Genomic DNA, 25,202 nt, shown 5'->3' with positions numbered 1-25,202 from the left:
AAGCTCTGATAAGATCATTATCACTGGACAACATTTCACAAAGTTACCTCGTGTGGAATATCTATCTATATACTAAAACTCTCATCTTGTATATATATTTGTACGTATATATATATATATATATTTGTACGTATATATATTGCATTTTAGTACGTGCCTGAAATACAGCCAAAACGATACACAATCGCGACAACAATTTTAGGACCACCATACTCACCATTGTCCTGCTGTTCAAATGGTTGTTATATTTTAAAGGTTTTTCACTTTTTAAACTTTAATAAATCACTTTTCCACTTGTCCTACTTGTCAGCCGTGTTCGACGTCACAATGGGAACCAAACGGCTCCGCGCCTGCGCAGTTGGTGGGGAGAGTTGCCGCTTAGAGGGAGTGACGGCCAATGAGGGGGGGGGGGGGTGAGGAGAGCTCTCCTGCTGCTGGCTGCAGCGATGGTTGCCCGGGGTCGGGGTGAATGGCTCCCTCTCCCCTTTCCTCACCATCCTCGCCCGCCCCGGCCCCAGGGAAGAGTCCCCCGCCAGCAATGGGTCCACCGGTCGTCAGTTGGGGGAGGGTTGCCGGGCCCGCAGGAGAGGTTTGGACCCAACGGGTCCATGCCCGGTTAGTAAAGATTAAATGTAAGGAATCAGGTGGAAATTCAATATTATCTTTCTATGAAAATTAGAGCTATATATAAGGTAGAGACCGCATGACAAAACATTTTAATCTCCAAATAAAAAGCCTCTATAGAAATTTAGATTCCTAAACTTCAGGTGATTATTTTGAAAAGGAGGATCTTGGCTTTCACTCTTAAATTAACTAAAACCATGGTTTCTGTGTTCACCTTTATTTGTTTCCTTTTGGGTCATTGATAGCTGCTAGAAATCCTCCCGGTATGCACAGGCAATCATTTTAATAGATGTTATATAGCATTAAAATGGATTACAGCCACATGCAGAGCTTTGATGCTTGAATTTACACTGTAAGGAATTAATAATAATAATAATAATAATAATAATAATAATAATAAATTTATTTGTCATTTGTAGGTTGGTACAGAGTCAATGGTACAATGAAATGTATTTGACAAGACAATGGGTCACCTCAGCAGTAATATTCCAAGGATAAATAAGATTAAATATGACATTAATAAGGTAAAAAGACAATATTAAAAATAGGTAAAAAGACAATATTAAAAATAATCAACAGATATGATTTGAAATGTGTTTATGAGTTCAGAAGCCTGATGGCCTGATGGTAGAAACTGTTCTTAAGTCTGGTGGTACGCGCAGCCATACTCCTGTATCGTCTGCCTGACGGTAACAAGGAGAACAGCCTGCATGCTGGGTGGCTGTGGTCCTTGATGATGCTGCGTGCCTTCCGCAGGCACCACCGGTAGAAAATGTCCTGAATGGCTGGGAGACAGTTGCCAGTGATGTGCTGTGCCGTCTTCACCACTCTCTGTAGTGATTTGTGGCTGTGGGCAGAACAGTTCCCGTACCAGACTGTAATGCAGCCCGTCAGCAGGCTCTCGATGGTGCTTCTGTAGAAGTTTGTGAGGATGCTGGCGTTCATGCCAAACTGCCTCATTCTCAGGAAAAAGAGCCGCTGGTGGGCCTTCTTTGTTATTGTGTCCGTGTGCAGTGTACAAGGAAGGTCCTCAGTGATGTGCACACCGAGGAACTTAAAGCTGCTGACCCTTTCAACCTCAGCATCACCGATGTGGATGGGGAGGTGTCCACTCCCCCGCTGTCCCCTGTAGTCCACCATCATCTCTTTAGTTTTGCTGACATTGAGAGAGAGGTTATTTTTCTGGCACCAGCTGTTTAGTGCCTTTACCTCCTCTTTGTAGGCTGTCTCATTGTTGTCTGTGATGAGGCCCAAGATGGTCGTGTCGTCAGCAAACTTTAGGATGATGTTAAAGCTGTGCTTAGCAGTACAGTCGTGCGTGAACAGGGAGTACAGGAGAGGACTGAGCACACAGCCCTGTGGTGTGCCTGTGTTGAGGATCAGTGAGGAAGAGGTGTGGCTGCCAATTCTCACCTCCTGGGACCTGCCCGTCAGGAAATCGAATATCCATCCGCAGATGGAGGTCTCCAGTCAAAGATCAAGGAGCTTGGGGATGAGTTTTGAGGGAATAATAGTGTTGAATGCCGAGCTGTAGTCAATAAAGAGCATTCTCACATATGTATTTCCTTTGTCCAGGTGGGTGAGCGCAGTATGTATTGCCATGGTGATGGCATCGTCCGTGGCCCTGTTTGGTCTATATGCAAACTGAAGAGGTTCCAAGGTGTCAGGGAGAAAGGAGCAGATGTGAGTTTTGACTAGTCACTCGAAGGACTTCATGATGACTGATGTCAGTGCAACAGGACGGTAGTCATTTAAACAGGAGGTTACTGGTTTCTTTGGAACAGGAACGATGATGGATGCAATGATGGATTGCAAGAACATAATCAAAAAGGTCCCTACTGGGTTTGAGTACAATATGACTTATATTGGATATCTAAACGTATGAAATTTGCAGCAATAAAAAGCCAATCATTACCTTTTCAGCCATGAAACGGGAATATACGACACAGTACCCTGATTAAGATTATTTTATCAGCCCTTTTCAACACAAAGAATACTTGGATTTTGATCCGGCTTTTGAGCAAGGGTATTTTCAGGTTTACAAACATATTATAAACATGACCAGGTTGGAAACAGAAAGTGTAACATCATTGGACAGGATGTGCACTGCAAAGCTATCTCTGAGAACCCTTAGATACAGAAATACTTCATATTATATGGTAAATGGAGAAAGTAAATGAGTAAGGTTCTTGTTCTTCACAATATCTGAAAGAGCATTAGTTCACACCCACTTTGCAGGTAAACACTTAAGGACTAGGAAAGATACTTGTTTATAGATCTATGCTGAATTGGTGAACTGTGATCAGACAGTGCCAAAGTAAGACCTTTATCCACATTGGTCCTGGGTAATTAAGAAGTTAATTCAGCTAGAGCCTCATCATTGATAGGCATCCAATGAACCTTACTACCCATTGCATGTGGGATAATGTTATTGATTATGCAAGGTCCCTTTAGAAGCACTGCAAGAAAATATGGATCATATTGTCCTGAGAGTGACCATGGATGGGTTTTCCAGGTATAACATGGTCTTTTCAATGCAATATCAGTTTTGTTTGTTACTTACATTGTATAATATTGCAAAACAATCCAACCCCCATTGCATTAAAGTAAGCTCTCTCATGCATTCCTGTACCCATATAACTCTCCAATTCCATGATCATCTAAGTTCTAGGTCCCAAGCTGCCATTCTGCTGCCCCCACTCTGCCTCCACAAACATCATCTCATGCCTTTGAAATTGCATCTCCCTGCTTCATGCCATTTATTATTGTCAGGCTGCTTCTGATCTCCCTACCTACAAACCTTCTGTTCATCAGAGTTCAGCTCTACTCACCTGACATCCATTAGTTTCAAACTCCCTTTAACTCACTCTTCTCCTTCAAAACCATACATTTGTCCCTAAGATCAGCTCACCTCATACTGCACCCCACCGACTCAATCGTCCTCATTGTGGACTGCTTAGACAGCATGGGTTCGATGGGCGGCATGGTGGTGTAGCGGTAGAGCTACTGTCTTACAGCACCAGAGGCTCAGGTTTGATCCTGACTACAGATGCACGTCTGTATGGCGCTTGTATGTTCTCCCCAGGACATGAGTGGGGACTTTGTTCCATATCTCTCTACATCATCGTCTATATCTCTCATTTCCCTTTCCTGTGACTTTCAGTCTGAAGAAGGGTCTCAACCTGAAACGTCACCCATTCCTTCTCTCCAGAGATGCTGCCTGTCCTGCTGAGTTACTCCAGCATTTTGTGTCTATCATGGGTTTTCTCCGAGATCTTCGGTTTCCTCTCACACTCCAAAGACGTACAGGTTTGTAGGTTAATTGGCTTGGTATAAATGTAAAATTTCCCTAGTGTGTGGACTCTGTAAGTCAAAGGGCTTGTTTCTGCACTATATCTCTAAGCGAAACTAAACTAAACCTCAAAGTGTATAATACTTCTTCAGTTGTGCCAGTGACATTGGGAAATCAGCTCTCATTTTTGGGTCCACTGGAATTTCTGATCATACTACCATGGATGTATTTTTTTATTTTATTGCATTTGTTCTATGGCTGCATGAAAAGGATAAATTATCCACTTTCTCCCCTCAGGCACCTTTTAAAATCCATCAATAATGACAGCAGCCTGAGTACTGACTTGACAACCTCCCTCCTTTCCACAAAACCCCATGTTCTGTAATCATTCCATTGGCTGAAATAAATTTGGCTAACTCTACAATAATTTGTAAATGGTAACAACACGTGTAAACTCTGTATGTGGTCTTGAATAGAGAGATGCAAACCTCTTTTTCTATGCACATCCAACAAAACTGAAATTACCAGTGAAGGCCACAAGATAGTGAGAGAAGATACACAGTGATCACCACTCAAGTGGAGGAGCCTAGAATTAGAGAACATTGTCACAGGTTGAGCTGAAGAGGAGTTTCCAGTGGACTGTATATCTTTGGAATGTTCTGATCCAGACAGCTGTGGATACACTTAAGTAGCTGTACATTGTACATTGAAGGCTGAGAAAGATTTTTGGGCAATAGTGAAATCAAAGGTTATCAGGCAAAAACAAAAATGGAAATGAGACATTGAATGACTAGCTTCCACTTGTATTTCTCCTGTTGGTAGAAAGATTTTGGCCCCAGTTCTATAAAGCAGCATTGTAATAACTCACGGTTTACCTGAGAACAGTATATGCTTAAGCTCGTGTGAATTTTTTACATTATCACAGTCCATTTCTTAACTACTTACGTTCAGGCTGAGTAGATACTTTAATAGGTTGTGAACTCTGCCCTGGTCCAAAGGTATTGTAGGCTATGATCCTAAATGTATACGCTTCTTCTGGCTTCAAATTTCCAACAGTAAGTTGCAAGTCTCCATATTGCGAAGTATTTAATGCACGCTCCCTGAATTTAAACAGAAATAAAGGTGAGAATGTGCTGCTAAACATTGTAATCCATAACATGGAAATAAGATGCAGTGCTGTCTCCATCTAATATCTCACAGCAAGTTTGATTAGACAGACAACTCTGAACTGTGGGGAAACAATCAAGGCTTGTAGTTAATCACAGGAAATGTTCTTCAAGATCCATGCAATATCTGTCTGCTCTTTGTCAGCACCAATTTAACAGAATCAGTGGTAATAATGTTCTGTTGTGTTAAATTGATGTACTAGCCCTCCCCAGTGAGCACTTTTAAACACCACTGGGCATTTCTGTAGCCTCTGGGCAATATTCAGTACTATTTCTCCACACAATATCTTGCTGTGAAAATCTCAGTTGACATGCCTGCATCTGGTGGAAAAAACTCAGGCAATGAACAAAAATAGAATATAAGAATATATTAAGAGGATGAAAATGGATAATGGAAAGGAAAGTAAAAGAAAATAAAATTTGTTAATAATATTTCTGGTCTGGCTCAATGATAAATGAGCCTTGCTCATTTGAATGGCAGGAGACTGCTTATTTCTGACTTTTACAATGTTTATTTTTTCAGAAATGTGATGTACTGTAACTATTACAAATGATTATGTTTTGTGGGAATGATAATATGATTGGTGGCAAAGTTCCAGCAAATAATTATATTTATTACATTGTAAAAGCTTCCAAGCAGTAAAAGGTTATTCCAAAATATGTTACAATGCATAATTAGCTGCCTTTAAGGAAACAACTATTTTCCCAAGGTTTCTATTCTGAATCAGGGGATTAATAACAAACGAAGGAATCTTGTAAAGCAGGACTTGCTTTTATAAAATATTGTTTAACTGGAAAATTACCCTTAACTAACAATATATCATACGAAGAACTGAACAGCAGCTCCCTGAAGCTTTTGCATATATACAAAAGACACTACGGCACAGTTCAGGCAAAATAACCACTGCAATTTGTTAAAGTTTGCAATGGAGCATTGTGGAATTTCTTATTGTGGAATTTCATAGACACCCAAAAGCTTCACTACAAATATGACAAAACCTTTTCACTCTATCTCAGTACACATGGCATTAATAAAATAATACCAATATCAGAGTAACTTTTCAATTAAGTCAAATAAAATGAAGTAGTGATTGAAAAAGTGGAGAAAATGTATGAGAGTCAAAGCATCACAGAACCAGGCTCTCCCAGGTTTGTACTTAATCACAGGAAATGTTCTTCATGGCCATGTGGCCATCAAAGTACTCATCTGCACTGATCCCATTTACAATCCTTTCATTACTATCCTGGCTTTCAGTAAATGGCCATAAACAAAATATTGAGGTAAATAGAGAGCAAGTTCCTTTCAACATTCATTCAATGAAATGATCATGTAAGATGACCAAATGAAAGGAACTGAAATGAGCCGGGAGAAAAGCTGATAGACTAAAAGAGGCAAAAGTAGAGAGATAAAGATGTAGCACAAAATGGTTATTAGTAAATTAATATTAACCTATTGATTCAGTGACACACATGGATAGTCTTGGCCTGAGTGGAATATTGAAAGTGAGCCAACGAAACAGCCACAGAAAAAAAAGTGAAACATAAAATTAAAGAGAATAATGCATTGTTAGTGATCTTGGAACCCTTCAGATAAATTATTAAGTAGAAGAAAAATGCATCAATAAATGTGAAATTATTTTAAATATTCAAAATGATACCCATAATGTGACCGACAAAATATGCATTTTAAACTTGATTCAAGGTCAGTGTCTACGTATATTTTCATTCTGCACCTACCTGTTAACACCTTCCCTGGTGAAGAAGACCGTGTAGGTCTGGATGCTTCCATGCGTCTCGGCAGGAGGGCGCCAACTAAGTCGAACAAAACGGCTGGAGACCAGGACAGGGACCACATCACGAGGGGCAGAGGGAAGGACACTGGAGCTTGGCAAGGCTGAGGATTGAGCAGGAAAGGAACTGGTCAGTGAGGCAGGTATGCACAGGATTCTCAGTGTGGGAACTGATGGGATAACCAGGATTTGAGATGAGCCATGCCATTATTAGGTTAGGAGGCGCACACATTAAGTAACAAAACGGGAAGTAATCGAAAAGGGAGAGAAAAAGAAATTGGGAAGAAGAATGATAGCTTCAAAGAATTTGTCATTTAATATCTATAGTAAAACAATTCACCGCCACAAATACAGTAATAAATAATAAAGGATGTGAATATAGTAAAAACATACCATCAGAGATGATAAACATTTTTATATAGTCTGATTTTGATCTATATATTTTCATTCAACTTTCAGGTTCTCACATTTGAATCACGTCTCTCAGAGAATATATCATTTATCCCACAGACATTTTGATAAGTACCATAAAAGCCTTTTTTTCCACTGTTTACCAAATAAGTAAATTGCTTTCCCCTTTCAAGTAAGCTAGACAAGATGGAGACGAGAAGCAATTTCTCCGCTTTCAAGGTTATAAATCTTTTGTATTCCGTATTCCCAAAAACTATGGATACTTTCACTGAATATATTGAAAGCCAATGTTATTTCTGGTCTGCGGAGGAGTGACGAAAACAGGCACGAGAGCAGACGCGAGGCAAAGATGACACCAACTACAATAATAATAATAATAATAATGCATTTTATTTATATAGCGCTTTTCATATACTCAAAGACGCTTTACAGAGATTTTGAGAATATAGGGAAATGAATAAATAGATAAATAAGTAAATAAATAAATGAACAGAGAAAGGAGACAGAAGGTGAGGTGACCTTCAGTGGTTGAAGGCAGTACTGAACAGGTGAGATTTCAGCGATGTTTTGAATGTGGTGAGTGTGGAGGAGTCTCTAACGGTTTGGGGTAGTGAGTTCCATAGGGTGGGAGCAGCGATGGAGAAAGCCCTGTCCCCCCAGGATCTGAGTTTGGTCCGGATGTGGGGGGATAGGAGATTGGCAGCGGCAGAGCGGAGGGTGCAGGTGGGAGTGTGCCTGTGGAGGAGGTCGGTCAGGTAGGATGGGGCCAGGTTATGGAGGGCTTTGTAGGTTATGAGGAGGATTTTGTACTGGATTCTCTGGGGGATGGGGAGCCAGTGGAGTTTATAAAGGACGGGGGTGATATGGTCACGGATCGAGGTGTGTGTGAGTAGACGGGCAGCGGAGTTTTGAATGTATGAATGAACTATGACCTTACTGAATGGTGCAGTAGACTTGATGAGCATCTGGCCTAATTCTGCTGCTATTTCTAATGTTCTGACACATTTACTTCAAATTAATGAAATATGCAAGAGATTAAAATCTCATTAAATTAAACTGTTATAAAAGAATAGAAAACACAGGATAAAAGTGGCTGAAATCTAGCTTCCCCCATTTCATGTGGGACTACAGCTCTAACTCTCATAGAGCCATAGAATTAACCTGCCCATGCTGACCAAGATGCTCCATCTATACTAGTCCCACCTGCCTGCATTTGGCCTGTATCCATCTAAACCTTTCCTATCAATGCTATATTCATGCTTTCTCATTCCAGATTTTGCTTCATTTTCTCATCAGATCCCCTGACAATCTTCAGTGGCCTTCCCCAACATTCCCGGCTCATCCATTCTGGAGTTCAATATGATGCCCAGCAGTATTTCACCATCCTTGACTTAAAGCTTTCCTTCTCTCAAATCATACAGCGTACTCTCTTACACTTTCCAGCCCATAATATCCTCCTGGAACCCTCATGTATTGACATCTTTTTGCCTTTTCACTTTTTTTAATGTTTTGGCCATTTTAGTTTCTCCATCTCACATAAACTCAGTCTCAACCTTTAGATCTAGCCTCAATTTTGCTGTCAGCCACAATGCTAGCTCAGCAGAGACCCTCAAGGTTAGTCATGGTAAATATCCACAACTACATCCATCTATCAACAACTGGAAGCCGCCAGGATTGATGGCCAGCTGGGGAACAACATCTCATAATTCGCTTGGGCAGCTTACAGCCCAGGAGTATGAATATTGATTTCTCTAACTTCAAGTAACCCCTGCATTCCCTCTCTCTCCATCCCTCCCCCACCCACGTCACACCAGCTTCTCGTTTTCACCCAACAAACAGCTAACAATGGCCCGTTTCCGTTATCATCGTGATGTTTTTACATGTCTTTTGTTCATTGTTCTATATCTCTCTCCATCACCGTCTATATCTCTTGTTTCCCTTTCCCCTGACTCTCAGTCCGAAGAAGGGTCTCTATCCAAAACATCACCCATTCCTTCGCTCTAGAGCTGCTGCTTGTCCCACTGAGTTACTCCAGCACTTTGTGTTGAACCATCTGCAGTTCCTTCCTACACGTTATTCTCATACAATTCATTTTCACTTCTGAGGTTCACTCGGTTTGAAGAAAGTACGAAAACCTGTTGATGTTTCGAGTCAAAACCCTACATCAGGACTTGATGGCCTGGATGCAGGATTTTAACCTGAAACATCGACAATTCCTTCCCCACCCACCCCCACAAATGCTGCTCAACCCACAGAGTGCCTCCAGTATATCGTTTGTTACATCGAGGATAACTGCTCGTTTTTGAAAAAATATCTCCCATTTTACTCTCATGTTCAAAGACTGATAGATCTCTCGTTTAACATATCATCTGCAAGGTAGCGTTTAACATATCATCTGCAAGGTAGCATTTTCAACAGAGCAACACTGCTTCTGGAGCATCAGGCTTGGTAATTGCATTCAAATACCAGATATAAATTCCACCGGGTGGCGCTTCCATGGCAGCCTCGCCTACAGTCTGTCTGTCCTTTTCGTCTTTTTTTGTTATTTTTAATGAGTTTTAAAAGTCTGCATTAATGTTCTCTCGTTTTGTTTTATGTGGTGTGTGGGCGGGGCGGGGGGGGGGAATCAGGGGAAACTTTACCTTGCCAGAGATGCGATTGTTATCCGGATCATATCTCCGGTCGCTCTGCGGCCTAACATTGTGGAGTTGGAGGCCCTGCTCGGGACTGACTTTGAGCCTCACCACAGGCCGTGGAGTTACCATCAGAGCGTATGATCCCTTGCCTGAGATCGATGCTCCAACCGCGGCCTGCGGACTTTAACATCAAGGAGTTCGCAGACTCGGCTTGAGACCGACATCGGGAAGCTCCAAAAGCCGCACAACGTTTGACTAGCCCTGACCCGGGATAGATCGCCTGGCGCGGGGAGCTGACATTCCCCCCCGATGCAGGAGCTTGATCGCCCCAATGAGGAAGGCCCACCGGAGTCAAGACCGTCCTGTGAACGGACATTGTCCAACGACCGCTGGAGGACAAAGAAGGGAGATTTAACTATTTTTCGCCTTCCATCACAGTGAGGAATGCGGAGGAGTTACTGTGGTGGATGATCATGTTAAAATGTATTTTGTGTGTTCTTTTGCTTTTTATTGGTATGAATGTATGGCAAATGAAATTCCTCGCATGTTGCAAAACATACTTGGCTAATAAAGTATGATTATGAATTGGCTGCGAGAATTGGAAAAACACTTTAAAAGGCACAGCATCAAATAAACAAAGTTAACACTTAGGGAATTCATACATTGTTCATAACAAATAAATATCTTCTTCAGGTATAAAGAAACCACTGGAAAAGTGAACCAACTGTGGGCAACAAGGAAGTTCATGAGTGATAGGAGTATAATTAGGCCATTCGGCCCATCAAGTCTACCCCGCCGTTCAATCATGGCTGATCTATCTTTCTCTCTCAACCCCATTCTCCTGCCTTCTCCCCATAACCCATACTAATCAAAAATCTAATAATCTCCACCTTAAAAATATCCATTGACGGCCTCCACAGCTTTCTGTGGCAATTAATTTCACAGATTCACCACCCTCTGACTAAAGAAATTTCTCCTCATCTCCTTTCTAAAGGTAAGTCCTTTTATTATGAGGCTATGACCTCTGGTCCTAGACTCTCCCACTAGTGGAAAGATCCTTTCCACTTAAAGACAGTATTAGATCAAAAGGGAAGTTTTATACTGCTCCAAAGCAATGTCGTATTCTATATTCCATCTTTCAAATGGACTGTTAAATCAAGATCTACCTGCTCTTGCAGGAAGACGTAAAAGATCGATTGGCACAATTTTGAAGAAAGAAAAGGAATTATTCATTGTAACATTGTCTCAAAAAAATTTCAAAAACAAATCATTACCCGCATTGCTCAATTTGTAGCAGATGCTCGTAGCAAATCAACTGCCATGCTCCGTATGTTACAATAGTGTCTATGCTTCGAAAGGATTTAATTGTCAGTAAATTGCTATGGGATGAGTTGGGGTAATTAATGGTGCAATATAAATGCAAGTCTTTCCTTCGATAAAACAAACTTATTATCCAAACCCTCATGTATGCAAGGATGGACTGACTACAAAGTAGGAAACGTTATGGAATATTTCATAGTCTTGTCAAATAGTGAGTTCGTAAATATGAAACTATAAAGAATGTTCCCAGTATTCAGTTGAGACCAACCACACACTGCAAATGCTGGAATGTTTTTGAGTTAATTTACTCAAAAACAAATGGACAAATTGATATTTGTCCATACTTTGAAATATGGTCCCCGTACAATGGCAACATACTCACTCGAAATTGAATTTTGGTGCAAAATCCCTAAAGCCAATGTGCATCCATTTAATAAATAAGAGGCAATAGATGAGAATCCTGTACCAAGCTTTAAGAGCCTTGAAAGTAATTTTACTTTTAATCGATAATTCTCCTCCAGTGTCCAAAAGTAATCCACATCAAGTGTATGAAACACACGTGGCAGGAGGTAGTTGAGGTGGGGACTATCGCAGCGTTTAAGAAGCAATTAGACAAGTACATGGATAGGGCATGTTTAGAGGGATATGGGCCAAATGCAGGCAAGTGGGACTGGTGTAGATGGGACATGTTGGTCGGTGTGTGCAAGTTTGGCCTGTTTCCACATTGTATGACTCTATGACGTGGGGTTTTTAGCTGCATTTTCATTTTGTTGGTAAATTAATTGTTATAGAATAGAATTTTGTTGGTAAATTAATTGTTAATAGAATATTGAGATTGAAAAAGTAATGCGGTCCCTCAAAATATATGAAACGTCCTCTTGATAATAAATATCAAAATGATTAGCGCTGGCTTTACCTCTCTGGAGAAGTGGGTGTTGGGAAATCATGCTGAATTGTTTATCTTGTTTCAGTGACAAATGGGTGAAATATATTCAGAGTGGATCATTCTGGCCACATTTCTGGATGAAATTGAGCCAAATTGAACCAAACACTACTCTGTGTGATCCACGTTGGCATTGCTGATCTAGTTCCAGCAGCAGGCAAGCATCTGGTGTCATCATTATTCATGTAACATTGATTTCTGCTCATGCCAACATTCAATGGGGCTCGAGGCTCTACATTATGACCGCCATGGAACATCACTAGAATAGTGTCACAATAGTTTGTTGTGTTTCTTGCCCGTTGAAGGGACTCACTATTTATTTCAGAAGACCTGATTGGCAGCATCAGAATTCACTGCACACCACTCGAGCAACTTCTAAACCTCACAGAGTGTGTTTAAACAAATTGGAATTGTTTCCTTCATTCAGTCATCCACAGAGTCTTTTACGCAGAGTATCAAAATCGAGAACCAGAGGACATATTGTTAAGGTGAGAGGAGAAAGATTTAATACGAATCTGAGGGGTCATTTTTTTCCACTGGGACAGTGGTGGGTATATGGAATGAGCTGCCAGAGGAGGTAGTTGAGCCAGGTACTATAACAACAGTTAAAAGGTGTCTGGACAGGTATATGTATAGGAAATGTGTAGAGGCACATGGGCCAAGCACTGGCAGGTGGGACTGGCGAAGATGGGACATCCTGGTCTGCAGGGGCAAGTTGGGCCAGAAGGGCCTGTTCCAATGCTATATGGCTCCATGATCCTACATATAGCTAAGATACTCATGCACTAAGTGGTTGAATGGTGACAGCACTCTGTCATAGGTAATTTCATTATGGACATGAATGGCCAGTTAGAATAGGTCAAGAGACTCAGAGCAGGAAGCCACGTCCCTCAGCAAAAAGTCTATCTTAGACATCCTTCACCAATACTTCATGCTACCTACCTGATCCCTTCTGATGAATAAGTATCTAAATTTACCATTAACAATGGTTGTGGGGGTCAACTGTATCCTGGATCAGGATTGTAATATAGTAATTTGATGATTAGCTGTAAGGAATATTTGGCAACTCAGTGTCACGGTGGTAGGTGTTTCCAGTTATAGTTTGTTGTGTAAATAATTGAATACATTTAATTTTGTAAAATAATAACTATGGTTGCTATTTGTAAATTAAATTAGATTCATGGGACTTATGCAATCTGCCCACTTTGAGAGTACTAAAATGTTGTACAGTATGTCTAATGACTGTATAGAGAGGAAAATATAGGAGGATACAAATAGAGAGTTAAAAGTTTCTATCACAGCAAGCAAATCCATAATTACAAATATACAGAATCCAATTAATTTTTTGCCAGTTTTATGACATTACCAGCTAAAGATTAAAGATAATAAATTAAGATTCTCTTTGCAAAACACATTCATTGAATAACCGCAGACACCATTAATTAGTAATTTTATTTGTTTGTAATTTTATTCAATCAATCTTTATTGAAAATCAGGCCACGTTAGCAGGATGTGCAGTCAGACCAATTAATGGAAATTGCGTGCACGAGCAGAGAATTGGTCAGCCGTATTAAGTTTTATCAGTGTCACATACATTTCTCATAGTGTACCATATAGACACACACACAATTTTATTGATTGCTTATAGGGTGGAAGCTGGCTGTGAATACCAATAATAAACTATCGGTCGCACTGTTCAGTCAAACAAACTGGTGAAGAGATTATGGCAAGCACACAAATACAAAAGAACTACATCCATTGAAAATAAGACAACAAAGGCAGACTCCACTGAGCACAGAAAATTGCATTCTTTAATAGTTTACAACATTTTTTGGATTAGGAAAGTCCATTAAATCTGATAAGTTTGATCTTTTCAAAAAAAGTATTCAAAGGATTGCGCATATATCACGCCTGACACAGTCTCAAGACAGCCTAAAATGTTTCACAGGGTATGAAGCAATGAAATATTTTTAAAAGTGTAGCCACTGTCTTAATGTCCAAGCAGCAACTAATGCAAGCAAAGCAGGCTCAGCAAACAACAATGCATTGGTAATCAGTGCAATACTAGGAGAACTTCCCATTCCACCTTTAAATGCCACAGGATCTTCAACGTGAATAACAGATCATGCTGGGGTTTTTTTTGTATCCTCTGAAGATTGGTATTCCTGATAGTCCTGCATTTTCACACAATTTCAATGGAGCATCAGCATGGACATTGCACTCGTGATTCTATTACAGGATTTACAGGGTGCTACAGGGTTCCACTGCCACATGTTTTCTCTTGGCCAGCTGACTGGAGATGCTTTATGGCCTCCCATGGATCAGTTACTGATTTGCTCTGCGGAAAACTGCTCAATTATCCTCATGTCCTTGCCAATCCAACAGCCAAGGTCATGTACTCTTTATACCCAACGTCAGGCTGTGTAAGTAAAATCAAATTCTAATTACACTACCCTCAAAAAGTTACTTTTATCCAGTTGGAAGAACATTTATTCACCATGGAAAAGCTTGATAAGGTTCTGCTGCGTTATTATTATTAATTTATTCCAGCATTTGATTGAGACAATACATCAATGTTTTAGCTATAATGCGGGAGAGAGAAAGATTAGGAGAGAGAGAAAGAGAGATTAAGAGGCCTTATGAATCATTTCAAAATTAAGAACTGGGCATGTACTCAGTTTTAGCACTTGGTGGAGTCATTCGCCACAAGATACCCAACCTCTGACCTGCTTTTGTAAGAAAGACATGGTTAGATATTATTCATACCAGTGGATGACTTGCCAAGCTTTTCTGAAAGCCCCAAGAAATGCCAAGCATTTTGATCTGGATAAATCAATGTGATGAGATATATTCCAATCTCCTGCTCATTGAAGGAGGGGCTTGAGGAAGTTGGCAAGCAATTTGATACGAAGCAGTGTCTGAAACAAATGATTTAAACCAGATGGAAGGAGATCCGGCATAATGTTGAACATTTGCTCAGACCATCCTTTCATGTGAATGGTGAACTAAATGTGACCTGACCTTCAGGAGTTGCAGGGTAATTGTTCCATATCATGAACATCTCAAACCACGGGCACAACTCATGCATGGTTGGTTCAGCTGAGCAACAGGATGTACCCGATGAAGGGCCTCCGCCCAAAACGTCACCTATTCTTTTTCTCCAGAGATGCTGCCTGACCCACCGATTTACTCCAGCATTTTGTGTCTGTCAAGAGGGTGTACCTGCTGGCTAGCGATGAACGGGAAGATTGTTTGCAATGTAACAGAAGCTCATTGATAGTAAGTAAACAGGCTAAGGAATAAGTACATTATCAGATAACCCCAGACATAATCTGGAGAAAATAAGAGCAGGGAGAGCCACAATTGGGATCAAAGCAGGAAGATTGCCGTTCAACCAAGTGTTGAGAAGACTTTATACTAAATTACATCAAATAGAGACTGGGCAGTTATGTTAAAGCTTTTCTTTTGCTTTTGATCTTTTTATTATTTAAGTGGCAACAGCCATCTGAAAATATGCTAAAATGCCGATAGGCAAGTTGCTCGTATTTTAAAAATGATATTATGTGACCCACTGCACTGTGAAATATCAGGTCCATCTCTGTTGTCTCTGCGGAATAAAGCCGCAGTAAGAACCTTATATTTGCGCTCTTCCTTCATTTGATAAAGTGCCACTGCTATTAGTTTGCATTGGTCAATACTTTTCAATATCTAGATAGATACTGAGACAAGGGTGACAAATGTCTCTAAACCAATGCAAAAATACATGAAAATGCAACACAGAGAAATGCCACTAACTCCAATTGGTCTGTGTTGTCACTGACCTTTTCATGTGAACGATTATTTGCATTTCCTCAGCATATTTTAGCATTAATCATTCAGAACTGTGTACTGCCTTAGTTTAAACCCCACTTGAATCAGACACTGCCAAATCCTGGTGTGGTCTACAGCCTGACCCACCAGCTGTGTTACTCAAAATCCTCAGTACAGGCAGTGGGAGAGAGGAGGATGATGGCAAAGTAAACATCGCTGCTGGACACTGTCACTGCACTGAGTAGCTCCTTCAGTGACAGGCTCCTTCACCCTAAGTGTGTGAAGGAGAGATATAGAAGGTCCTTCTTTCCCGCTGCTGTGAGACTGCACAACTAGCACTGCTCCCAGCAGATGAGTCAACAGTAACAGTTAAGGAATAAATGGTAAATAGGGTCCCGTGTCACAGGCAATGTCGATATGTTCACGCGTTATTAGGTTCACACCCTTCTGCTACTCTCCTTCGCTTGAAGGAAAGGGATCTGAAATGCCACTTCCACCTGCTAACATCAACTCTGCCTACATGCAATTACAGTCCAAGATCTTGTCAAACTCAAAAGGAACAGAACAAAGGCTGAAGAAATGCGACCCCATCGAGCATTTCACACAAGTTAATGTATTCTGCTTAAGGAAATAATTCACAAGTTCACAAGTTATAGGAGTAGATTTAGGCCACTCGGCCCATCGAGTCCACTCTGCCATTCAATCATTGCTGATCTCAGCCTCCTAATCCCATTTTCCTGCCTTCTCCCCATAACCCTTGACACCCGTTCTAGTCAAGAAGTTGCCTATGCCTTAAAGATATCCACTGACAGTCTCCAAAGCCCTCCACGGCCCTCTGTGGCAATGGGTTGCCACATAAAATAATGATGCATTGCTGGATCTGCTCACTATTTGAGTCAATGCCTGATATATGGTCCCATACCTGTCATGGGCTGTTTTAGTCGTAAGATGTTGTACAATCCATGAAGACATTCTCCAACTGGCAGGGCAATGAAAAACCCAAGAAGAAGAACAATAGGATATGTGACTAGTAGGCAGTTTAACCTCCAGTATTCATAAAATGATATTGGCTGTGCAAAACCAAACATCTGCCATAAAATAATTTGAAAATCATTAATGTATAAATTTAATCCTTTTTTTGAAAAGAAAACAGCTTAATCTAAAAACTCCATCTGCACACCCTCATCAACCTGCTCAACAGCTGTTGTAGACAGATACCATCCATTTACAACACAATGGCTTCTGACCGTAGAACTCTATTGGGGTTGCAAGCTCTCTGAAACTGAGTCTATGTGTGAGAGCTCATTATATTTGCAGTGAATCATATTTTCGAGCCAAACTCACCAGTGAATATGTTGTGAAAATTAATAAAAGAAGCCAGAATATCATAAGAGCAGAGGCATATCAAAACAAAGAAGTTTATCATCATAGTCCTATTTTTAGTTAATAATTGTGGAAAAAAGAATATTTTCTGCCCTATACTTCTCCTGACGTGTTTGTACTTTGGTGGCGAATGTCTCCTGAGGAAGAGGATGTGGGAAGAGAGGTTTTTGGCAGCAAGCCCTGATCGCTGATGGTCTAATGAGTGAAAAACAGTTATAGAGAATGTTATTGGCGTGTCACCCTGAAAACGGTTTTGTATATTAGTGCCTGAAACCGTGGTGATAGCAATCCAGCAACAAGCTCCAGGTTCCACTCCAATGTGTAAGAGGTCAAGAGTATTTACTTGTCATGTGTACAGAACAATGAAATTCTTACTTGCAGAAGCATAACAAACTATTGGACTATCTTTGCCCATTTCCTCTCTCCAGAGATGCTGCTTGTCCTGCTGAGTTACTCCAGCATTTTGTGTCTATCTTCGATTTAAACCAGCATCTGCAGTTCTTTCCTACACATCAGGTATCTGTACACTGTGAATAGCTCATTGGTTATCATGTATTGTCTTTCCGCTGGCTGGTTAGCACGCAACAAAAGCTTTTCGCTGTACCTCGGTACATGTGACAATAAACTAAACAGAACTGAACAGGCGTGTACACACAGTACTCACAGGTAACATATAATAAACTAAAATGAATCAATAAATGAAGAACTCCAATACTAGTGCAAAAAACTTGTAGCTCTTAGTGCAACCAAAGATAGTCCATAATTCATTGTTTAGTTTGTGTTTTGTCATGTTCTAGAGCCTAATGGTGGTTAGGAAGAAACTATTCTTGAACTATATGGTCATATGTTTTCAGACTCCTGTCTCTTCTTCCTGATGATAGGAGTGAATTGTGAGCGTTGCCAGGGTGGTGTAGGTCTTTGATGATGCTGGATGCCTTATCGAGTCAATGCCTCCTATAGATCCCTTCGATGGTGGGGCGGTCAGTACCTATGGTGGACCAGGTGGTGTCCATCACTTTTTGTAATCTTTTTCATTCCTGGATGTTCGAGTTGGCTAACCAAGCTGTGATGCAACCTGTCAATATACTCTCTAACGTACATCAGTTAGAAGTTCAAGACGATATTCATCGACAGACCAAATCTTCTCAATCTTCTTCAATAATGGGCTTTCTTTATGATTGCATCGATGTGCTGGGCCCCAAGATATCTCTTCAAGATATGCACATCCATGAGCTTGAAAGTGTTGTCTCCCTCCACCACCAATCCATCGATGAAGATAGCTGTGCCGATATTCAGTTTCCCCCTTCTGAAGTAAATAATCAGTTCTTTGGTCTTGCTGACATTGAGAGCAATGTTGCTGTTTTGGCACCATTCAATCAGAATATCAATCTCCATCACATACTGACTCATAATTTCCTGTAATTCATCCAACTATGCTGGTGTCATCCCCAAATCTATAGATGGCATTGTAACTGTCTGGATACACAGTCATGGGTATAGAGTGAGTAGAGTGGCGGGCTGAGCACACAGTCCTGAGGTGCTCTGATGTTGACGGTTATCGAGGAGGAATTGTTGTTGCGATTTAGTACAGCGATGTAAATGTTAGAAGCAGCCCGAGACATCTGCAGTTTTAGTTAACGGAAGAGAAGCTTTGTGGGGGGAGCTGCCCATTCCCCGAGATGGAAACACTGTCAGTTGTGAAATCTGTACAAAACCATTTTAGTCTAGTTCCAAGCATGGAAACAGGCCCTTCAGCCCACTGAGTCCAGGCCAACCAGGGATCAGCCGGAGGATAGTTCTATCCTACACACTCGGGAAAATTTTATACAGAAGACGATTAACCTACAAACCTGCACAAAAATGTTTTTGACTAATAGAACACAGAACAGTACAATGCAGGTACAGGCTGGGTTAATATAATGGCGTGGAGAGTAGATTACCAGAGAGAAGGCAAAGTGGAAAGAGAGGAAGAACACTTCACGCTGCAGGCAACATAATAAAAGACATGACCTCACTGGCCATTCCTTCATCTGCCCGCTCCCATCAGGCAGAAACCACAGTAGCTTGAAAGTGTGCGCTACCAGACATAAGAAAAGCTTCTTCTCCTCTATTATCAAGTTTCTAAATGGTCCTTCCATAAGACAGGATACTGTCAAATTCAACTCTACCCTATTGCGGACATTTGACTATGGAACTACTGCACTACAATGCTGAGAAATGTACTCTGTCTCTTCCCCTTTGCTCTACCTAATGTACTTGAGTGTTACCTGATCTGATTGGATAGCATGCAAAACAAAGCTTTTCACTACACCTTGGGACATAGCAACAAGCCTAAACCTAATCCTTATTGAAGCTTATGTTCAACGGATTGACAGCCTAGTTTCAGGAAGGATGTTTCCCTTCACCATGGAGTCTAGAATCAGGCAGTACCGTCTCAAAATAAGGGGATTTACAACTAAGATAATTAGAAATTTCTTCACACAGAGGATGGAGAACCTTTTGAAATCTCTGCTCTAAAGAACTGTGAAGGCTCTGTCCCAGTGTTCAGAGATTGATAGATCCTTGTGCATCACGGAAAATAGTGAGAGCACGAAGAAATGGAGCTGAGTAGAAAATTTGCCATGATCTTGACAAATGGTGGAGTAGGCAAGAAGGACTTGATGGCCCACTATGGCCTAACTGTTTCTTATGTTATTTTGTCTGAGGTTATCTGCAGTACCACCATTTGTTTTAAAAATGTTCTAAGTCTCTTGCCCAGAGTAGGCAAATCAAGGACCAGAGGACAAAGGCTTAGGGTGAAGATTTAATAGGAATCTAAGGGGTAACACTTCCACACGAAGGGTGGTGGGTGTACGGAATAAGCTGCCAGAGGGGGTAGTTGAGGCAGGGACTATCCGAACATTTAAGAAGCAATTAGACAGGTACATGGATAGGACAGGTTTGGAGGGATATGGACCAAATGCTGGCAGGTGTAGCTGGGTCATGTGACCGAAGAGGGCAAGTTGGGCCAAAGGGCCTGTTTCCACACTGTATCACTCTATGACTCTCAGTGATATCCAAAAACATATTGTATGAATTCTCCTTTCTGCAGACAGTTACCCACATGCAAATGTCCTTAGTTGCAATGTATGCACATCTTCTTATGCAAACGTATTCACTTGTAGTAATACTCAGTGACCCATGTATGATTACATTTAGACAACCAAGTCAAACAAATGAATATTATACTCAAAGGCTTACCCCTTAAAGAACCTTATTAATCATTGCACGTGGAGAGGGGGGGGGGGGGGGGGGGGGACTTCTGTCAATATACGCACATTTTCCTGTTGCCCCCAACTCTGCCTGCCAACAATTATCCATTTTTTTCACACTTTACTCAATTTACTCTTAATCACAGATAAATTAATTTAAAAATTGTGCTACTTATAGTGCTTAGATTAGGGAAGACTGTGACAAATCTTGGTGAGGCAAAGACTCATTTGCCAGCTGAGACATTCATGGCCATTGACCTTAATTATCTGTTCACATACTATAGTGAGTTAAACCATATGACCATTAATGGACCAATTAGCAATGCAGTGATTTCTACTGAAAGCATTAGGGTCTTTATTTCATTTTGCTTTTCAGCTGACCTTCTTGCTACAGTGTCATTTCTTCCTCTCCCTGTTTCCATCAGGTAGAAGGTACAGAAGCTTGAAAGCACACACCAGCAGACTCAGCAACAGCTTCTTCACCTATATTATCAGGCTTCTGAATGGTCCTTCCATGAACTAGGATTCTGTCCAATTCACCTCTACCCCATTGGGGACATTGGACTTTATTATGTGTACTGATGTGCTATAATGCTGACAACTATGCACTGCACTCTATAGCTTCCCCTTTACTCTATCAATTACAGCTTAGTTTGAAGAAGTTCTCCTCTTCTCTCTCCGACGAGAGTTCTGCAACATCCTCTATCGCTGTTCCCCCTCTGTGATACCTCCTCCTCAGGAACAGGGTACTAATTTTAGATGATCAGCCATGATCATATTGAATGGCGGTGCTGACTCAAAGGGCCGAATGGCCTCCCTACTCCTGCACCTATTTTATTTCTACGACCACGTTTTAACCCAGTCTCGCTACGACAGCCATGTGTGCTTGGCCTTCATTAAGAGAGGATTTGAGTTTAGGAGCTAGAAGGTCCTACTACAGTTGTAGAGGGCCCTGGTGAGACCTCATCTGGAGTATTGTGTGCAATTTTGGTCTCCTAATTTGAGGAAGGACATTTTTGCTATTGACGGAGTGCAGCAAGATTGACGGAGAGAGCAGGTTCACTAGGTTAATTCCCGGGATGGCGGGACTGACGTAAGATGAAAGAATGGGTTGACTGGACTTGTATTCACTGGAATTTAGAAGGATGAGAGGGGATCTTATAGAAACATATAAAATTCTTAGAGGATTGGACAGGGTAGATGCAGGAAAAATGTTCCCGATGTTGAGGGACTCCAGAACTAAAGGTCACAGTTTAAGAATAAGGGGTAGGCCATTTAGGACTGAGATGAGGAAAAACCTTTTCACCCAGAGAGTTGTGAATCTGGGGAATTCTCTGCCACAGAAGGCAGTGGAGGCCAATTCACTGGATGTTTTCAAGAGAGAGTTAGATTTAGCTCTTTGGGCTAAGGGAATCAAGGGATATGGAGAAAAAGCCGGAACAGGGTACTGATTTTGGATGATCAGCAACGATCCCATTGAATGGCGGTGCTGGCTCAAAGGGCCAAATGGCCTACCCCTGCATCTATTTTCTATGTTTCTATGCTTTATCGGTGCTTGCCTGTGCCTTCATTTTCTACCTTGGTGATTCCAGCTCTGGTTCCAGACATCCCAGTTCGGACCCAACTCAGATTAGCTGACTGATTATCTCGACCCAAAACATCACCCATTCCTTCTCTCCAGAGATGCTGCCTGTCCCGCTGAGTTACTCGAGCTTTTTGTGTCTATCTTCTGTAGCTTAGTTTGACTTGATTGTATTGATGGATGGTAGATCCAATCTGTTTGGATCGTATGCAAAACAAAGCTTTTGACTGTACCTCGATAGATGTGACAATAATGAACCCAAACACCAGATGCATCTCTATAGGACTTTGATTAGGCCACATTAGGAGTATTGCATGCAGTTCTGGTCACCCCATTACAGGAAAGATGTTGAGGCTTTGGAGAGAGTGCAGAGGAGTTTACCAGAATGCTGCCTGGATTAGAGGGTTTCAGGGAGAGGCTAGATAAACTTGGATTGTTTTCTCGGAATTGTCGGAAGTTAAGGAGCGACATGATAGGAGTATATAAAATTATGAGAGGCACAGATTGGGTAGCCAGTCAGCTTTTTTTCCCCAGGGTAAAAATGTCCAACACTGGAGGGCATAGCTATAAGGTGTGAGGGGGAGAGTTCAAAGGAAATGTGCAGGGCATGTTTTGTTTACACAAAGGGGGATGGGTACAAGGAATGCATTGCCAGGGCTGGTGGTAGAGACAAGTACAACTAGTCCCACCTGCCCACACCGGCCAACATGCCCCGCCTACACTAGTCCCACCTGCCCACACCGACCAACATGCCCCATCTACACTAGTCCCACCTGCCCACACCGGCCAACATGCCCCATCTACACTAGTCCCACCCACCTGCCCACACTGACCAACATGCCCCATCTACACTAGTCCCAACTGCCCACACTGGCCAACATGCCCCATCTCCACTAGTCCCACCTTTGCCCACTCCGACTAACATGCCCCATCTACACTAGTCCCACCTGCCCGCGTTTGGCCCATATCCCTCCAAACCTGTCCTATCCATGTACCTGTCCAAGTGTGATAGTCCCAGCCTCAACTACCTCCTCCGGCAGCTCTATATATACAATAGTGGCACTTGAGCCTATTAGACAGGCAAAATGGAAGTGCAAGGAATAAAAGCATATGGATCATCTACATGCAGATGAGATAGGTTTAACTTGGTATCATTGTCAGAGCAGACATTGTGGGCTGAAGGGCCCATTCCCATGCTGTATATTTTATGTTTTGTGTTCTATGTTCTAAACTTAAACCTAAGTGTCCAGTATTTCCTCTATGATATTCTTGGGGTGCAAGTAATTTATTCTTGCAAATCACTTCCTGGATTTCCATAGAGTTATCTCGCCACTTGCAGTGAATGCTGGCAGTAATCGGTGGTAAAGAAAGCAAACTCAATGCCAGCATTGGTTTCAAGACAGCTTGTATACAAAAACAGGGATGTAATGTTGAGGCTCTATAAGGCACTGGTACGGCTGCATTTGGAATATTGCGAACAATTTTGGGCACCATATCTGAGGAAGGATGTGCTGGCTCTGGAGAGGGTCCAGAGGAGGTTCACAAGAACGATCCCAGGAATGAGTAGGTTAACCTATAATAGACAATAGACAATAGACATTAGGTGCAGGAGGAGGCCATTCGGCCCTTCGAGCCAGCACCGCCATTCAATGTGATCATGGCTGATCATTCTCAATCAGTACCCTGTTCCCGCCTTCTCCCCATACCCCCTGACTCCGCTATCCTTAAGAGCTCTATCTAGCTCTCTCTTGAATGCATTCAGAGAATTGGCCTCCACTGCCTTCTGAGGCAGAGAATTCCACAGATTCACAACTCTCTGACTGAAAAGGTTTTTCCTCATCTCAGTTCTAAATGGCCTACCCCTTATTCTTAAACTGTGGCCCCTTGTTCTGGACTCCCCCAACATTGGGAACATGTTTCCTGCCTCTAACGTGTCCAACCCCTTAATAATCATATACGTTTCGATAAGATCTCCTCTCATCCTTCTAAATTCCAGTGTATACAAGCCTAGTCGCTCCAGTCTTTCAACATATGACAGTCCCGCCATTCTGGGAATTAACCTAGTAAACCTACGCTGCACGCCCTCAATAGCAAGAATATCCTTCCTCAAATTTGGAGACCAAAACTGCACACAGTACTCCAGGTGCGGTCTCACTAGGGCCCTGTACAACTGCAGAAGGACCTCTTTGCTCCCATACTCAACTCCTCTTGTTATGAAGGCCAACATTCCATTGGCTTTCTTTACTGCCTGCTGTACCTGCATGCTTCCTTTCAGTGACTGATGCACTAGGACACCCAGATCTTGTTGTACGTAATGAGCATTTGTCAGCACTGGGGCCTGTACTCATTGGAGTTTGGAAGAATGATGGGGGACCTCATTGAAACATTCGGAATAGTGAAAGGCTTAGATTGAGTGGATGTGGAGAGAATGTTTCCACTAGTGGGAGAATTCGGGACTAGAGGTCATGGCCTTAGAATTAAAGGACATTCTTTTAGGAAGGAGATGAGGAGAAATTTCTTTAGTCAGAGGGTAGTGAATCTGTGGAATTATTTGCGACAGAAGGCTGTGGAAGCCAAGTCAGTGGATATTCTTAAGGCAGAGATAGATAGATTTTTGATTAGAGGTTATGGGGAGAGGGCAGGAGAATGGGGTCAGGAGGGAAAGATAGATCAGCCATGTAGCCAATGGAAAAGTAGGCTTGATGAATGGCCTAATTCTACTCCTATCACCTATGACCTTATGTCCTTATGAATGTTTAAGCCATATTTAGTCCAGCATTGGAGACAGCTAACCTGAGAGGTTTAGTCGATATTCAGCCTTTCAGAGTTAGGTCAAAATGTTAAAGCAAACAATCACTTAAGTGTGAGTGGGCAGATTCTTCAAAATTTGCTAAGATTAGAAGCAACTCGTAAAACCTCAGGGAGGAAAATAGTCAGAGGGAAGGGAAGAAAATTATTGCAATAATGAAATGAATGTACGGTTTTTATCACGGT

The 25,202-nt window shown here is 41.7% G+C and overlaps 1 protein-coding gene across 1 annotated transcript in view; it reads right to left on the bottom strand.

Moving 5' to 3' along the window:
- The window catches only part of dcc (DCC netrin 1 receptor), a 1,038,091-nt gene that overhangs the window by 232,278 nt on the left and 780,611 nt on the right, over positions 1 to 25,202 (bottom strand). The window contains exons 8-9 of the mRNA XM_078421445.1: positions 6,820 to 6,976; positions 4,862 to 5,016 (exon numbers count right to left, since the gene is read on the bottom strand). Of these exons, the coding sequence (XP_078277571.1) occupies positions 4,862 to 5,016; positions 6,820 to 6,976 (312 nt within the window). The remainder of the gene's footprint in view (positions 1 to 4,861; positions 5,017 to 6,819; positions 6,977 to 25,202) is intronic.

Source organism: Rhinoraja longicauda, chromosome 1 (genome assembly GCF_053455715.1).
Source record: "Rhinoraja longicauda isolate Sanriku21f chromosome 1, sRhiLon1.1, whole genome shotgun sequence".
In the NCBI taxonomy this organism is placed as follows: domain Eukaryota; kingdom Metazoa; phylum Chordata; class Chondrichthyes; order Rajiformes; family Arhynchobatidae; genus Rhinoraja; species Rhinoraja longicauda.
Note: the sequence above shows the minus strand (reverse complement) of the source record. Positions and strands in the feature narration are given on the sequence as shown.